This window comes from Bombina bombina, chromosome 5 (genome assembly GCF_027579735.1).
Source record: "Bombina bombina isolate aBomBom1 chromosome 5, aBomBom1.pri, whole genome shotgun sequence".
Taxonomy (NCBI): Eukaryota; Metazoa; Chordata; class Amphibia; order Anura; family Bombinatoridae; genus Bombina; species Bombina bombina.
The window spans coordinates 1107930112-1107949063 of NC_069503.1; the positions used below are offsets into that span (position 1 = coordinate 1107930112).

At 41.9% G+C, this 18952-nt stretch overlaps 1 protein-coding gene across 1 annotated transcript in view; it reads left to right on the forward strand.

The window, feature by feature from the left end:
• SLC45A4 (solute carrier family 45 member 4) overlaps window positions 1–18952 on the forward strand; it is a 285788-nt gene that overhangs the window by 151485 nt on the left and 115351 nt on the right. Inside the window, exon 5 of the mRNA XM_053715398.1 lies at window positions 14960–14977. Coding sequence (XP_053571373.1) covers window positions 14960–14977 — 18 coding nt within the window. The remainder of the gene's footprint in view (window positions 1–14959; window positions 14978–18952) is intronic.

The window sequence follows — 18952 nt, forward strand, 5'->3', positions numbered from 1 at the left end:
TGAGCTTGGAGATTGAACGCTTGATCTTATCGAAGCGAGGATTCTCAGATTCTGTTATCGATACTCTTGTTCAGGCCAGAAAGCCTGTAACTAGAAAGATTTACCACAAAATTTGGAAAAATATATCTGTTGGTGTGAATCTAAAGGATTCCCTTGGGACAAGGTTAAGATTCCTAGGATTCTATCCTTCCTTCAAGAAGGATTGGAAAAAGGATTATCTGCAAGTTCCCTGAAGGGACAGATTTCTGCCTTGTCTGTGTTACTTCACAAAAAGCTGGCCGCTGTGCCAGATGTTCAAGCCTTTGTTCAGGCTCTGGTTAGAATTAAGCCTGTTTACAAACCTTTGACTCCTCCTTGGAGTCTCAATTTAGTTCTTTCAGTTCTTCAGGGGGTTCCGTTTGAACCCTTGCATTCCGTTGATATTAAGTTATTATCTTGGAAAGTTTTGTTTTTAGTTGCAATTTCTTCTGCTAGAAGAGTTTCAGAATTATCTGCTCTGCAGTGTTCTCCTCCTTATCTGGTGTTCCATGCAGATAAGGTGGTTTTACGTACTAAACCTGGTTTTCTTCCAAAAGTTGTTTCTAACAAAAACATTAACCAGGAGATTATCGTACCTTCTCTGTGTCCGAAACCAGTTTCAAAGAAGGAACGTTTGTTGCACAATTTGGATGTTGTTCGCGCTCTAAAATTCTATTTAGATGCTACAAAGGATTTTAGACAAACATCTTCTTTTTTGTTGTTTATTCCGGTAAAAGGAGAGGTCAAAAAGCAACTTCTACCTCTCTCCTTTTTGGATTAAAAGCATCATCAGATTGGCTTACGAGACTGCCGGACGGCAGCCTCCCGAAAGAATCACAGCTCATTCCACTAGGGCTGTGGCTTCCACATGGGCCTTCAAGAACGAGGCTTCTGTTGATCAGATATGTAGGGCAGCGACTTGGTCTTCACTGCACACTTTTACCAAATTTTACAAGTTTGATACTTTTGCTTCTTGAGGCTATTTTTGGGAGAAAGGTTTTGCAAGCCGTGGTGCCTTCCATTTAGGTGACCTGATTTGCTCCCTCCCTTCATCCGTGTCCTAAAGCTTTGGTATTGGTTCCCACAAGTAAGGATGACGCCGTGGACCGAACACACCTATGTTGGAGAAAACAGAATTTATGTTTACCTGATAAATTACTTTCTCCAACGGTGTGTCCGGTCCACGGCCCCCTGGTTTTTTTTTTTTAATCAGGTCTGATAATTTATTTTCTTTAACTACAGTCACCACGGTACCATATGGTTTCTCCTATGCAAATATTCCTCCTTAACGTCGGTCGAATGACTGGGGTAGGCGGAGCCTAGGAGGGATCATGTGACCAGCTTTGCTGGGCTCTTTGCCATTTCCTGTTGGGGAAGAGAATATTTTCAATTTTTTCCTCATATTTTATATTTTTTTTTATAGGAAATTATAAGATATGATGAAAATAATGGTATCCTAGAGAAAGTCCATTTAATGGCGAGAAAAACGGTATATAATATGGTGTGGGGTACAGTAAATGAGTAAGAGGGAAATTACACAGCTAAACACAAACACTGCAGAAATGTAAAAATAGCCATTGTCATTAGGGTAGAAAATTGAAAAATGGTCCGGATCATTAAGGGGTTAAATAAATCCAGTTATTTCCCATCTCACCTATTCTTATAGATGTATTCCTTGTGGGTGTTGCTACATCAGAAATTTAGTATGTTTAGTTACCGAGGAGTAGGACTAGAGTAGAGGTTTGCTGTTTGATAGTGTGCAGTAGGATTTTATCATGCCCCAATGATTTAAAAGGGGCAGTGAAACACAATTTTTTTTTATTATTATTTCATAATTCTGAGTAGACCAGTTTTGTTTTTTTTAACAGTTTAATCCAATTTGTTTTGTTCTTTTGGTATTGTTGTTAATCAGACAATGTATTACTGGAGCTAGCTGAACACATTGAGTGAGCCAATGACAAGGGGGCATATATGTGCAACCACCAATCAGCAGCCAGCTCCCAATAGTCCTGAGTTAACCTAGGTATGCTTTTCAACAAAGGATACCCAGACAACAAAGCAAGGTTGATAATTTAAAAAAAAAAAAAAAAAGGAAAATTTGAAAGTTGTTTAAACTTTAAAAATTCAGAGAGTGTGCAATTTAAATTGTGACTTTTCATGCCCCTATAATCTGCACAGACCCCTGTAAATAAATCATGACCACTGCTGCTCTGTGGTGCTTCTTACTTTTATAAGAACGTTAAGCAAAGTTATCTAAGCTAACTGACTTGAGTCTTACTACACTTGTGTAATATAATTAAAACTTTGTAGTATATGCTTTTTTAATATTGGTATGTAAAAAGATGCCGAGCGCAGGATCCTAGTGAGGCCTGCAGTTTTATTACCTAAATTGTTTTGTGAAGCATGGCAATATGCCACCGTACGGTTATAAGATATAAAAATAACTTATGTTTAATAACATTAGGTTGTTGGTATGTGAGCAATATTGTGCTTTTGGTTTTCTTCTTCTTGTCTGTGTACATTTGCTCTGGTAGAAGAAACCTTGACAAAAGTAAATTAGCTTCCTTATAAAGGGAAAGGTCCAAACAAAACATTATTTATAAAAAGCAAGTAGTTCTCAGCTTATATACATGATACAAGCCTGTCATTGGCTGTCAGGCTGTCACATGATACAGGGGACAGGAAAATGAGAGCAAACTGAAATTTGTCAAAGAAAACTGCTGTGTATTTATTATGCATGTGTTTATTATGCAATTGTGTATTTAATGGTCTGTTTAATTTCTACATTTACTTTTTTCTGTGGCTTAAAAAATAAAATGTAGGCTTGATATTATATCATTGTACAGTAAATATCTCTTATCTCATAGGTTTTAACGAGCAATCATCATTTCAAACTATTACAGTTTTGGTAGAAGAAATGGGCATGCCTTGGCAAATATTTTAACAGAGTATTTGGCACAGATGGTCTAATCACTTCAATATTTATTAGGCTGATAAATCTGTTTATCCGTCTGCAGACAGCCCCATGGATGTAGGTTGAAATGAGTTCCCGTCTCTGGCAGCATCATTTAAAAACATGCAAAACAAGTATTGTGTTTTCATTAATGGTTATGCTCAACAGCGAGATCAGTTTCAAAACAGCGACTGGCAAATAGACCTCTAATTACCAAGGTCTGTGTCAATATCTGAGGGTGCAGATCTGCTCCTCTGCTTCGACTAAATACACCTTAAGGGGCAGAGAGGGAATTGGTTTGTTTGCAACACAAATGTCAGGTTTTTGAGCAAGTTTGTAGGAAAGAATACACACACGATAGGTCTGTACGTACACACTTGATAGATACGTGCGCGCACACACACACAATATATGTACACACACGATATGTACGCACACCTATACGTACATGCACACAATACGTACGTACACGCAATACATACATATGCACGCACACACGATACGTACGTACACACAATACATACATATGGACATATGGGAGCATACACTACATACATACACGATGCATACATATAAAGCTTTCAAACATTCTTAATTTATGTGTTGTCCTATAATACATTCCCTGAGCTAGCTATTTGTGGTTTTATTTTTGAGTGCTCAGGTGAGGGAATATCACCGCCCTCACGTTCTTTTTTTTCATTATTGCATTAAAGCAATTAAAGGTAACTGTGGGTCTCAGCTCTTCTGTACTGCAGCTACATATATCTTGTGATCTGTCACTGTAGAAATGATTAACTAGATGTGAATTTTTTTTTTTAATTTAACATCACAATAAAATGAGATGATTTACTCTTTCATTCATTTAAGTGATAATCAACATAAATATTAACCCATTTGTTTCTTTTAGCTGATAACTTCTGCAGATATTAATTACCTATTTTTTATGAGATAAATAATTACAGGGTGGGTTGTCAATTCTCACGTCTTAAACTGTTCCTTAGAAAAAACCAAACAATTTTATCCTCCGAAAAAAACATTCCCAGATCTGCAGAGGAGAATTGAGTTAAACACTGGCATCAGGGTCATATAGGAAGTGCAAGCAAAGCCTAACATTTTAAGCTACCAGAGCAAGCTTTTCCTAATCAATAGCATCATACTTGCTCTGCTCTGATTAGAACGATGACTCTGACCTTTAATAACTCTCAGGATATTGACAGATAAATTGAAACAAGTCCTTTCTGCAGATGGTCTCCGGACTGTATCCTCGCTGGCAGATCTTCCTCCTATAGAGCAGGAAGCATTGCCAGTTTACGATTAGAGGCAAATAGATCTGCGTTTTGTGATTCCCTCTCCATTTATGTGTATAGAACAAATTCTTTAAAAATGACAAAGCCTTTGCATCTTTGTTGCGTGTGTAATAAAGTGATTGTTAATTTACTTGCAGTTTTTCATTTATCTACAGTAGAAGAGGAAACTGAGTAAATGCACTTTTCTGAGGAGCAGTGAAAAAATCATGATTCAAACAAAGCATGTAATTAATACCATAGTTCTAGTATTCTTCTGCAATCATATATAACAGTTTCTTATTTTATCCTTTGTTGAGAGGTTACTGAAGTAGACTCAGAACCGTGCGTGTGTCTTGAGCACTACATGCCAGCAGTGTTTGTGGTATTGTGTGTAACAATGTTATACATACAATGCTCCTTACTTGCATGCTCCTGAGCTACTTCTGTATGCTCCCATGGGCAAGGGCACGTGGTACAACTAAGAATACCAAGGAAAGAAAAGAAAATGGAAGTAATTTGGAAAGTGCATTTTTAATTCTATTTTTTTTGAATTGCTCCATATGAACCTTTTAAAAAAATAAATAAATAAAGTGTTTGACCATTAACCCCGTCTCTGAGTCGTCGCAGAGTTTCCCACTCTGGTGCGAACGATGCTCAGAGCCCGTCGTTTTCTAGCACTCTTCCCACCTTGAGGAGATCTGGGGCTTCCACCCGCTCCGACCCCCAGGGATTCGGGGCACGCTAGTGAAAGGCCAATCCCCCCCGCCCGGCAAGCTTTCCCATTTAAACTTTATTATAATTAACAATGTTAAGTATAGGAGCAGGGGGCATGCTGCTTAGAAGTCTGTATCTCGGGCATCTAAGCAGCTACAGACCTCCAAGACCCACCTTTGGAAAGGTAATCGCCTAACAGTGTAAGTCTTGGGGATCTAAAAAAAAAAAAGTTAATTTTTTTTTCCAAAAAATTTAAAAATTAAAAATAAACTTAATAAAGCTTAGCACCCAGGTGGGAAAGTGCTTAGCACTCAAAGGGTTAAAATATCCATGTTTTAATAGTTAGGGCTTTATAAACCATTGGGAGATAGATGACTAATCTGATGTGCAATCTGGCATATTACAAAATCTAATCTCTTAATTATTTATGTTAATTAATTTATTATTTGTGTTTTCTCCGTGAATTTGTATCTTGTAATAATAGATATTTATTTAATGGATATGGAGTAAATCTGCAATATATATAATTAATGGATATGGAGTAATCTGCAGCATCTTGACAGTATGTTGGCCTCAAATTTGAGTACATTTCAGAGACTTTCCTGGGACATTTTTTTTTCCAGAGTGAGCTAAATGCTTAAGTCATTCATTTGTAATTAGCTTTTTGTACATTGCAAGTCAGCTACTCAGCTTGCTTTGCAGGAATGAAGATTTCTCTCATAATCTTGGGACAAAATGCGTCATCGCAAAGGTGTTGCGAGTACATTAAGCGTTGTGCCCTCAGAGTATATTCAAACATCCCTGATATCTTTGACAGCCACCTTTCCAGTATGTTAAACCTATTTCCGTAAGAAGAGGTGGAAGTTAGTCTTTTTACTCCATATAAATAGAAGCACAACTAACATTAGCAAGGTTTCCTGCCTCTGTAGGAGTCTGGTCAACCCCCTGACCTCTGTCGAGTTTGCCTTTTCTTCTATAAAGGTAAGACGAGTCCACGGATTCATCCTTTACTTGTGGGATATTATCCTCCTGCTAACAGGAAGTGGAAAAGAGCACCACAGCAGAGCTGTCTATATAGCTCCTCCCTTAGCTCCACCCCCAGCCATTCTCTTTGCCTACTCTAAGTACTAGGAAGGGTAAAGTGAAAGAGGTGATAAAATATTAGTTTTTAATTTCTTCAAGCACAGGAAAATGTATCATAAGATATGGCGTAAATATCTTTATTGGTGCAAATCCAAAGGCTACTCATGGAGTAAGATCAGGATTCCTAGGATTTTGTCCTTTCTCCAAGAAGGATTGAAGAAGGGGCAATCAGCTAGTTCCTTAAAGGGGACAGATATCTGCTTTATCAATTCTACTGCACAAACGTCTGGCAGATGTTCCAGTTGTTCAGGTCGTTCTGATCAGGCTTTAGTTAGAATCAAGCCTGTGGTTTAAACCTGTTGCTCCGCCATGGAGGTTTTGAATTTAGTTCTTAAAGTTCTTCAAGGGGTTCCGTTTGAACCTATGGCATTCCAGAGATATTAAGCTTCTATCTTGGAAAGTTTCTGTTTTTAGTTGCTATCTCTTCGGCTCGAAGAGTTTCTGAACTATCTGCATTGCAATGCGACTCGCCTTAACTTGTTTTCCATGCTGATAAGGTGGTTTTACGTACCAAACCTGGATTCCTTCCTAAGGTTGTTACTAATAAGAATATTAATCAGGAAATTGTTGTTCCTTCTCTGTGTCCTAATCCTTCCTCTAAGAAGGAGCGTCTATTGCACAACTTGGACGTGGTTCGTGCATTGAAGTTTTACTTGCAACGACCAAAGATTTCCGTCAAACATCTTCTTTGTTTGTTGTCTATTCTGGTAAACGTAGAGGTCAAAAAGCTACTGGCTACCTCTCTTGCCTTTTGGCTGAAAAGCATCATCCATTTGGCATACGAAACTGCTGGACAGCAGCCTCCTGAAAGAATTACAGCTCACTCTACTAGAGCGGTGGCTTCCACATGGGCTTTTAAAAATGATGCTTCTGTTGAACAGATTTGTAAGGCTGCGACTTGGTCTTCGCTTCATACCTTTTACAAATTTTACAAATTTGATACCTTTGCTTCTTCGAGGCTATTTTTGGGAGAAAAGTTCTTCAAGCAGTAGTGCCTTCTGTTTAACCCATCTGTCTTGTCCCTCCCGTTCATCCGTGTCCTGTAGCTTTGGTATTGTATCCCACAAGTAAAGGATGAATCCGTGGACTCGTCTTACCTTTATAGAAGAAAAGTAAATTTATGCTTACCTGAAAAATTAATTTCTTCTATTGGTAAGAACGAGGTCCACTGCCCGCCCCTGTCATTTTAAGACAGATTATATTTTTTTTATTTAAACTTGTCACCTCTGCACCTTGTAGTATCTCCTTTTTCTTCCTGTACTTTTGGTCAAATGACTGGGGGGTGGAGCTAAGGGAGGAGCTATATAGACAGCTCTGCTGTGGTGCTTTTTGCCACTTCCTGTTAGCAGGAGGATAATATCCCACAAGTAAAGGATGAATCCGTGGACTCGTCTTACCATAGAAGAAATTAATTTATCAGGTAAGCATAAATTTACTTTTTCCTGCTTTACCCCAATGTACAGCCCCCTGTTTGTGTCTACGTTATCCATTGTCTGTTGTTCTGTTCTGAAAATGGGATTTTCTCTTGTAAGGTGTATCCAGTCCACGGATCATCCATTACTTGTGGGATATTCTCCTTCCCAACAGGAAGCTGCAAGAGGATCACCCACAGCAGAGCTGTCTATATAGCTCCTCCCCTAACTGCCACCCCCAGTCATTCTCTTGCAGCTCTCGACAAGGGAAGTAGCTAGAGAGATGTGGTGACTTAGTGTAGTTTATCTTCAATCAAAAGTTTGTTATTTTTTAAATGGTACCGGATTTGTACTGTTTTTTACCTCAGGCAGAAATTAGAAGAAGTGTTTTGCCTGAGGTTTTTGATGATCTTAGCAGGTTGTAACTAAGATCCACTGCTGTTCACACACATAACTGAAGAGATGGGGAAACGTCAGCTGGGGGGAACGGCCTGCGAATTAACTGCCTTGAGGTATGTTCAGTATATTTTTTTCTAGATAGATGTTAAGAAGTCTAGAAAATGCTGACAGTGCCTGATATATTTGAGGTAAGCCTGATTGCAGTGATTTAATAACGACTGGCATCATGCTTGCAGTTAAAGGGTAATTTTTCATGTTAATTTTTCTTATAGCTTAGTATTGTGAAACGTTTACATGAGTTATAAGGAACGTTTTTTTTAACTAAAGGGTGATAAATCTTCTTTGGGGCCTAGTTTTTTCCACATGGCTGTTATTTGACTCCTAGGAGTAGTTTTTAGGCCCTCTGACTTTCAGTGCATGGTGGGAGGGGCCTATTTTCGCGCTCTAATTGCGCAGTAACTTTTCAACTCTGAGACATCCAGCTTCCCTGAAGGAGTCCCCTGACATATTGGACCTCTGTAAAGGGGTTTTTGTGCCTACAAAAGTCGTTTTATGGGAAGGTAGGAGCCACAGTAGAGCTGTGGCAGTTTGCCTGTGACTGTTATAACGGTTTTAACTGTTTTTTGCTTCGTTTTTGAGCCTGAGGGTTAATCATCCATTTGCAAGTGGGTGCAATGCTATTTTTACCCTAGTAACATACACTGTTTAAAATTCATAGAGTTAACTGCTTTTTTCAATGTTTTGCAGTTTTTTTGTTTGTTTTTTTCTCTTAAAGGCACAGTACCGTTTTTTTATATTCTGCTTTTTTACATTAATTAAAAGTGTTTTCAAAGCTTTGCTGGTCTCATTACTAGTCAGTTAAACATGTCTGACATAGAGGAAACTTCTTGTTCATTATGTTTAGAAGCCATTGTGGAACCCCCTCTCTTAGAATGTGTACCAAAATGCACTGATCTTACTATAAGTTATAAAGATCATATTCTGGCTTTAAAAGATTTATCACCAGAGGAAACTGACAAGGGGGAAGTTATGCCGACTAACTCCCCACGTGTCAGAAACCTATGACTCCCGCTCAAGGGACGGCCCGCTCAAGAGGCGCCAAGTACATCTAGCGCGCCCCCATAGCGTTTACCTTACAAGACATGGCGCAGTTATGGATCATACCCTTACAGAGGTATTGTCCAAACTACCAGGGTTACAAGGAAAGGCGAGACAGCTCTGGGACTAGGAGAAATACAGAGCACTCTGATGCTTTAGTAGCTATGGTCTGATATCCCCTCACAATATGCAGAAGCTGAGGCAGGGAGAGCTTCTATCTGGTGGGTGATTTTTCTGACATGTCTACATTTAAATTTAAGCTTGAACACCTCCGGCATGTTGCTCAGGAGGTTTTAGCTACTCTATGCAGTGCCTGTTTACACTGATGTTTTTCCAATACCTAAGAGATTTTCAGAAATTATTACTAAGGAATGGGATAGACCAGGTGTACCGTTCTCTCCCTCTCCTGTTTTTTAAAAAGATGTTTCCCATAGATGCCGCTACACGGGACTTATGGCAAACGGTCCCTAAGGTGGAGGGAGCAGTCTCTACCCTAGCTTAGCGTACAACTATCCCGTCGAGGACAGTTGTGCTTTCCTAGATCCAGAATGGATAAAAAGTTAGAGGGTTACCTTAAGAAAATGTTTATTCAACAGGGTTTTATTCTCCAGCCTCTTGCATGCATTTGCCCCTGTCACTGCTGCATGCGGGCCTTCTGGTTTGTAGTCTCTGGAAGAGGCTCTACAGGTAGAAACCCCATTGGATGATAACTTGACAAGCTTAAAGCTCTTAAGCTAGCCAATTCATTTGTTTCTGACGCCGTTGTTCATTTACCAAACTAACGTCTATGAACTCAGGTTTTGCTATACAGGCGCGTAGGGCGCTATGGCTTAAATCCTGGTCAGCTGATGTTACTTCAAAGTCTAAGCTTCTCAACATTCCCTTCAAGGGCAGACCCTATTCGGGCCTGGACTGAAGGAGATCATTTCTGATATTACTGGAGGAAAAGGTCATGCCCTTCCTCAGGATAGGTTCCAACAAATTAAGGACCAAACAAAACTAATTTTGTTCGGCCTTTCGAAACTTCATGAATGGCGCGGCATCAAATTCCTCTAATACAAAACAAGAGGGAAATTTTGCCCAGTCGAAGCCGTGTCTGGAGACCTAACCAGGCTTGGAACAAAGGAAAGCAGGCCAAAAAGCCTGCTGCTGCCTCTAAGACAGCATGAAAGATTAGCCCCCGATCCGGTAACGGATCTAGTAGGGGGCAGACTTTCTCTCTTTGCCCAAGGCTTGGCAAGAGATGTCCAGGATCCCTGGGCGTTGGAAATTGTGTCCCAGGGATATCTTCTGGACTTCAAAGCTTCTTCCCCAAAAGGAATGATTCACCTTTCACAATTATCTGTAAACCAGATAAAGAGAGAGGTATTCTTACATTGTGTTCAAGACCTCATAGTCATGGGAGTGATCCACCCAGTTCCAAAGGAGGAACAGGGGCAAGGCTTCTATTCAAATCTGTTTGTGGTTCCCAAGAAAGAGGGAACCTTCAGACCAATCTTAGATCTCAAGATCCTAAACAAATTTCTCAGGGTCCCATCCTTCAAGATGGAGACTATTCGAACCATCCTACCTATGATCCAGGAGGGTCAATATATGACTACCGTGGACCTAAAGGATGCTTATCTTCACATTCCGATACACAGAGATCATAATCGGTTTCTCAGGTTCACCTTCCTAGACAGGCATTACCAGTTTGTGGCTCTTCCCTTTGGGTTAGCTACGGCACCAAGAATCTTTACGAAGGTTCTGGGGTCACTTCTGGTGGTCCTAAGGCCGCGGGGTATAGCAGTAGCCCCTTACCTAAATGACATTCTGATACAGGCGTCATGTTTTCAAATTGCCAAGTCCCATACGGACATTGTTCTAGCATTCCTGAGGTCTCATGAGTGGAAAGTGAACGAAGAAAAGAGTTCTCTATCCCCTCTCACAAGAGTTTCCTTCCTAGAAATGAAGATTTACCTGACAGAGGCCAGGTTGTCAAAACTTCTAAATTCCTGCCATGTTCTTTATTCTACTTCTCGCCCTTCAGTGGCTCAGTGTATGGAAGTAATCGGCTTAATGGTAGCGGCAATGGACATAGTGCCGTTTGCCCGCCTACATCTCAGACCGTTGCAACTCTGCATGCTCAGTCAGTGGAATGGGGATTACACAGATTTGTCCCCTCTACTAAATCTGGATCAAGAGACCAGGGATTCTCTTCTCTGGTGGCTATCTCAGGTCCATCTGTCCAAAGGTATGACCTTCCGTAGGCCAGATTGGACAATAGTAACAACAGATGCCAGCCTTCTGGGCTGGGGTGCAGTCTGGAACTCCCTGAAGGCTCAGGGATCGTGGACTCAGGAGGGGGCACTCCTTCCGATAAACATTCTGGAACTAAGAGCGATATTCAATGCTCTTCAGATTTCAGTCGGACAACATCACAACTGAAGCTTACATCAACCATCAAGGGGGAACAAGGAGTTCCCTAGCAATGTTGAAGGTTTCAAAGATAATTCTATGGGCAGAGATTCACTCTTGCCATCTATCAGCTATCCATATCCCAGGAGTAGAGAACTGGGAGGCGGATTTTCTAAGTCGACAGACTTTTCATCCGGGGGAGTGGGATCTCCATCCGGAGGTATTTGTACAGTTGATTCAACTTTGGGGCAAACCAGAACTGGATCTCATGGCGTCTCGTCAGAACGCCAAGCTTCCTTGTTACGGATCCCGGTCCAGGGATCCCAAGGCAGCACTGATAGATGCTCTAGCAGTGCCTTGGTCCTTCAACCTGGCTTATGTGTTTCCACCGTTTCCTCTGCTCCCTCGTCTGATTGCCAAGATCAAGCAGGAGAGAGCATCAGTGATTTTTGATAGCACCTGCGTGGCCACGCAGGACTTGGTATGTAGATCTGGTGGACATGTCATCCTTTCTATCATAAGATATGGTGTAAATATCTTCATTGGTGTGAATCCAAGGGTTACTCATGGAGTAAAGTCAGGATTCCTAGGATATTATCCTTTCTCCAAGAAGGATTGGAGAAGGGGTTGTCAGCTAGTTCCTTAAAGGGACAGATTTCTGCTCTGTCTATGCTTTTGCACAAACGTCTGGCTGAGGTTCCAGATGTTCAGGCGTTTTGTCAGGCTCTGGTTAGAATCAAGCCTGTGTTTAAACCTGTTGCTCCGCCATGGAGTTTAAATTTAGTTCTTAAAGTTCTTCAAGGGGTTCCGTTTGATTCTTTGCATTCCATAGATATTAAGCTCTTATCTTGGAAAGTTCTGTTTTTAGTAGCTATCTCCTCGGCTCGAAGAGTTTCGGAGTATCTGCTTTACAATGTGATTCCCCTTATCTCATTTTCCATGCAGATAAGGTAGTGTTACGTACCAAACCTGGTTTTCTGCCTAAGGTGGTATCTAATAAAAATATCAATCAGGAGATTGTTGTTTCCGTCACTGTGTCCTAATCCTTCTTCAAAGAAGGAACGTCTATTACACAATCTAGACGTGGTTCACGCTTTAAAGTTTTATTTACAAGCTACTAAAGATTTTCGTCAAACATCTGCATTGTTTTGTTGTCTACTCTGGACAGAGGAGAGGCCAAACTGCTTCGGCAACTTCTCTATCTTTTTGGCTAAGAAGTATAATCCGTTTAGCTTATGAGACTGCTGGCCAGTAGCCTCCTGAAAGAATTACAGCTCATTCTACTAGAGCGGTAGCTTCCACATGGGCTTTTAAGCATGAGGCTTCTGTTGAACAGATTTGTAAGGCGGCGACTTGGTCTTCGCTTCATACTTTTTCTAAATTCTACCAATTTGATACTTTTGCTTCTTCGGAAGCTATTTCTCCAACGAGTGTGTCCGGTCCACGGCGTCATCCTTACTTGTGGGATATTCTCTTCCCCAACAGGAAATGGCAAAGAGCCCAGCAAAGCTGGTCACATGATCCCTCCTAGGCTCCGCCTACCCCAGTCATTCTCTTTGCCGTTGTACAGGCAACATCTCCACGGAGATGGCTTAGAGTTTTTTAGTGTTTAACTGTAGTTTTTATTATTCAATCAAGAGTTTGTTATTTTGAAATAGTGCTGGTATGTACTATTTACTCAGAAACAGAAAAGAGATGAAGATTTCTGTTTGTATGAGGAAAATGATTTTAGCAACCGTCACTAAAATCCATGCTGTTCCACACAGGACTGTTGAGAGCAATTAACTTCAGTTGGGGGAACAGTGAGCAGTCTCTTGCTGCTTGAGGTATGACACATTCTAACAAGACGATGTAATGCTGGAAGCTGTCATTTTCCCTATGGGATCCGGTAAGCCATGTTTATTAAGATCGTAAATAAGGGCTTCACAAGGGCTTATTAAGACTGTAGACTTTTTCTGGGCTAAATCGATTCATTATTAACACATATTTAGCCTTGAGGAATCATTTATACGGTATTTTGATATAATAATATCGGCAGGCACTGTTTTAGACACCTTATTCTTTAGGGGCTTTCCCAAATCATAGGCAGAGCCTCATTTTCGCGCCGGTGTTGCGCACTTGTTTTTGAGAGGCATGACATGCAGTCGCATGTGAGAGGAGCTCTGATACTTAGAAAAGACTTTCTGAAGGCGCATTTGGTATCGTATTCCCCTTTGGGCTTGGTTGGGTCTCAGCAAAGCAGATACAGGGACTGTAAAGGGTTAAAGTTAAAAACGCTCCGGTTCCATTATTTTAAGGGTTAAAGCTTCAAATTTGGTGTGCAATACTTTTAAGGCTTTAAGACACTGTGTGAAAATTTGGTGAATTTTGAACAATTCCTTCATGTTTTTTCGCAATTACAGTAATAAAGTGTTTCAGTTTAAATTTAAAGTGACAGTAACGGTTTTATTTTAAAACGTTTTTTTGTACTTTGTTATCAAGTTTATGCTGTTTAACATGTCTGAACTACCAGATAGACTGTGTTCTGAATGTGGGGAAGCCAGAATTCCCATTCATTTAAATAAATGTGATTTATGTGACAATGACAATGATGCCCAAGATGATTCCTCAAGTGAGGGGAGTAAGCATGGTACTGCATCATTCCCTCCTTCGTCTACACGAGTCTTGCCCACTCAGGAGGCCCCTAGTACATCTAGCGCGCCAATACTCCTTACTATGCAACAATTAACGGCTGTAATGGATAATTCTGTCAAAAACATTTTAGCCAAAATGAACACTTATCAGCGTAAGCGCGACTGCTCTGTTTTAGATACTGAAGAGCATGACGACGCTGATAATGGTTCTGAAGGGCCCCTAACCCAGTCTGATGGGGCCAGGGAGGTTTTGTCTTAGGAGAAATTACTGATTCAGGGAACATTTCTCAACAAGCTGAACCTGATGTGATTACGTTTAAATTTAAGTTGGAACATCTCCGCATTCTGCTTAAGGAGGTATTATCCACTCTGGATGATTGTGACAAGTTGGTCATCCCAGAGAAACTATGTAAAATGGACAAGTTCCTAGAGGTCCCGGGGCTCCCAGAAGCTTTTCCTATACCCAAGCGGGTGGCGGACATTGTTAATAAAGAATGGGAAAGGCCCGGTATTCCTTTCGTCCCCCCCCATATTTAAAAAATTGTTTCCTATGGTCGACCCCAGAAAGGACTTATGGCAGACAGTCCCCAAGGTCGAGGGAGCGGTTTCCACTTTAAACAAACGCACCACTATACCCATAGAGGATAGTTTGCTTTCAAAGATCCTATGGATAAAAAATTAGAAGGTTTACTTAAAAAGATGTTTGTTCAGCAGGGTTACCTTCTACAACCAATTTCATGCATTGTCCCTGTAGCTACAGCCATGTTTCTGGTTCGATGAGCTGATAAAGGCGGTCGATAGTGATTCTCCTCCTTATGAGGAGATTATGGACAGAATCAATGCTCTCAAATTGGCTAATTCTTTCACCTAGACGCCACTTTGCAATTGGCTAGGTTAGCGGCTAAGAATTCTGGGTTTGCTATTGTGGCGCGCAGAGCGCTTTGGTTGAAATCTTGGTCAGCTGATGCGTCTTCCAAGAACAAGCTACTTAACATTCCTTTCAAGGGGAAAACGCTGTTTGGCCCTGACTTGAAAGAGATTATCTCTGATATCACTGGGGGTAAGGGCCACGCCCTTCCTCAGGATCGGCCTTTCAAGGCAAAAAATAAACCTAATTTTCGTCCCTTTCGTAGAAATGGACCAGCCCAAAGTGCTACGTCCTCTAAGCAAGAGGGTAATACTTCTCAAGCCAAGCCAGCTTGGAGACCAATGCAAGGCTGGAACAAGGGAAAGCAGGCCAAGAAACCTGCCACTGCTACCAAGACAGCATGAAATGTTGGCCCCCGATCCGGGACCGGATCTGGTGGGGGGCAGACTCTCTCTCTTCGCTCAGGCTTGGGCAAGAGATGTTCTGGATCCTTGGGCGCTAGAAATAGTCTCCCAAGGTTATCTTCTGGAATTCAAGGGGCTTCCCCAAGGGGGAGGTTCCACAGGTCTCAGTTGTCTTCAGACCACATAAAAAGACAGGCATTCTTACATTGTGTAGAAGACCTGTTAAAAATGGGAGTGATTCATCCTGTTCCATTAAGAGAACAAGGGATGGGGTTCTACTCCAATCTGTTCATAGTTCCCAAAAAAGAGGGAACGTTCAGACCAATCTTAGATCTCAAGATCTTAAACAAGTTTCTCAAGGTTCCATCGTTCAAGATGGAAACCATTCGAACTATTCTTCCTTCCATCCAGGAAGGTCAATTCATGACCACAGTGGATTTAAAGGATGCGTATCTACATATTCCTATCCACAAGGAACATCATCGGTTCCTAAGGTTCGCATTCCTGGAAAAGCATTACCAGTTCGTGGCGCTTCCTTTCGGATTAGCCACTGCTCCAAGGATTTTCACAAAGGTACTAGGGTCCCTTCTAGCTGTGCTAAGACCAAGGGGCATTGCTGTAGTACCTTACTTGGACGACATTCTGATTCAAGCGTCGTCCCTTCCTCAAGCAAAGGCTCACACGGACATTGTCCTGGCCTTTCTCAGATCTCACGGATGGAAAGTGAACGTGGAAAAGAGTTCTCTATCTCCGTCAACAAGGGTTCCCTTCTTGGGAACAATAATAGACTCCTTAGAAATGAGGATTTTTCTGACAGAGGCCAGAAAAACAAAACTTCTAGACTCTTGTCGGATACTTCATTCCGTTCCTCTTCCTTCCATAGCGCAGTGCATGGAAGTGATCGGTTTGATGGTAGCGGCAATGGACATAGTTCCTTTTGCGCGCATTCATCTAAGACCATTACAACTGTGCATGCTCAGTCAGTGGAATGGGGACTATACAGACTTGTCTCCGAAGATACAAGTAAATCAGAGGACCAGAGACTCACTCCGTTGGTGGCTGTCCCTGGACAACCTGTCACAAGGGATGACATTCCGCAGACCGGAGTGGGTCATCGTCACGGCCGACGCCAGTCTGATGGGCTGGGGCGCGGTCTGGGGATCCCTGAAAGCTCAGGGTCTTTGGTCTCGGGAAGAATCTCTTCTACCGATAAATATTCTGGAACTGAGAGCGATATTCAATGCTCTCAAGGCTTGGCCTCAGCTAGCGAGGGCCAAGTTCATACGGTTTCAATCAGACAACATGACAACTGTTGCGTACATCAACCATCAGGGGGAACAAGGAGTTCCCTAGCGATGGAAGAAGTGACCAAAATCATTCTATGGGCGGAGTCTCACTCCTGCCACCTGTCTGCTATCCACATCCCAGGAGTGGAAAATTGGGAAGCGGATTTTCTGAGTCGTCAGACATTGCATCCGGGGGAGGGGAACTCCATCCGAAATCTTTGCCCAAGTCACTCAGCTGTGGGGCATTCCAGACATGGATCTGATGGCCTCTCGTCAGAACTTCAAAGTTCCTTGCTACGGGTCCAGATCCAGGATCCCAAGGCGGCTCTAGTGGATGCACTAGTAGCACCTTGGACCTTCAAACTAGCTTATGTGTTCCCGCCGTTTCCTCTCATCCCCAGGCTGGTAGCCAGGATCAATCAGGAGAGGGCGTCGGTGATCTTGATAGCTCCTGCGTGGCCACGCAGGACTTGGTATGCAGATCTGGTGAATATGTCATCGGCTCCACCTTGGAAGCTACCTTTGAGACGAGACCTTCTTGTTCATCCGTTCGAACATCCGAATCTGGTTTCACTCCAGCTGACTGCTTGGAGATTGAACGCTTGATCTTATCGAAGCGAGGGTTCTCAGATTCTGTTATCGATACTCTTGTTCAGGCCAGAAAGCCTGTAACTAGAAAGATTTACCACAAAATTTGGAAAAAATATATCTGTTGGTGATTCTAAAGGATTCCCTTGGGACAAGGTTAAGATTCCTAAGATTCTATCCTTCCTTCAGAAGGATTGGAAAAAGGATTATCTGCTAGGTTCCCTGAGAGGGGACAGATTTCTGCCATTGTCTGTGTTATCTCTCACAAAAAAGCTGGCAGGCTGTGCGAGATGTTCAAGCCTTTGTTCAGGGCCTGGTTAGAATTAAGAAGCCTGTTTACAAAACCTTTCGACTCCTCCTTGGGAGTCGTCAGACTTAGTCTCTTTCAGTTCTTCAGGGGGTTTCCGGTTTTGAAGCCCTTACATTCCGTTGATAGTTAAGGTATATTATCTTGGAAAGTTTTGTTTTTAGTTGCAATTTCTTCTGCTAGAAGAGTTTCAGAAGTTATCTGCGTCTGCAGGGGTTCTCCTCCTTATCTGGGTGTTCCATGCAGATAAGGGTGGTTATTACGTACGTAACCTGGTTTTCTTCCAAAAGTTGTCTAACAAAAACATTAAGCCAGGAGATTATCGTACCTTCCTCTGTGTCCGAGAACCAGTTTCAGAAGGAGAGAACGTTTGTTGCACAATTTGGATGTTGTTCGCGCTCTAAAATTCTATTTAGATGCTACAAAGGATTTTAGACAAACATCTTCCTTGTTTGTTGTTTATTCCGGTAAAAGGAGAGTCAAAAAGCAACTTCTACCTCTCTCTCTTTTTGGATTAAAAGCATCATCAGATTGGCTTACGAGACTGCCGGACGGCAGCCTCCCGAAAGAATCACGGCTCATTCCACTAGGGCTGTGGCTTCCACATGGGCCTTCAAGAACGAGGCTTCTGTTGATCAGATATGTAGGGCAGCGACTTGGTCTTCACTGCACACTTTTACCAAATTTTACAAGTTTGATACTTTTGCTTCTTCTGAGCTATTTTTGGGAGAAAGGTTTTGCAAGCCGTGGTGCCTTCCATTTAGGTGACCTGATTTGCTCCCTCCCTTCATCCGTGTCCTAAAGCTTTGGTATTGGTTCCCACAAGTAAGGATGACGCCGTGGACCGGACACACCTATGTTGGAGAAAACAGAATTTATGTTTACCTGATAAATTACTTTCTCCAACGGTGTGTCCGGTCCACGGCCCGCCCTGGTTTTTTTAATCAGGTCTGATAATTTATTTTCTTTAACTACAGTCACCACGGTACCATATGGTTTCTCCTATGCAAATATTCCTCCTTAACGTCGGTCGAATGACTGGGGTAGGCGGAGCCTAGGAGGGATCATGTGACCAGCTTTGCTGGGCTCTTTGCCATTTCCTGTTGGGGAAGAGAATATCCCACAAGTAAGGATGACGCCGTGGACCGGACACACCGTTGGAGAAAGTAATTTATCAGGTAAGCATAAATTCTGTTTTTTGGGAGAAAGGTCTTACAGGCAGTGGTGCCTTCCGTTTAAGCGCCTGCCTTGTCCCTCCCTTCATCCGTGTCTTATAGCTTTTGTATTGGTATCCCACAAGTAATGGATGAATCCGTGGACTGGATAAACCTTACAAGAGAAAACAAAATTGATGCTTATCTGATAAATTTATTTCTCTTGTGTTGTATCCAGTCCACGGCCCGCCCTGTCATTTTAAGGGCAGGTGTTTTTTTATTTTTAAACTAC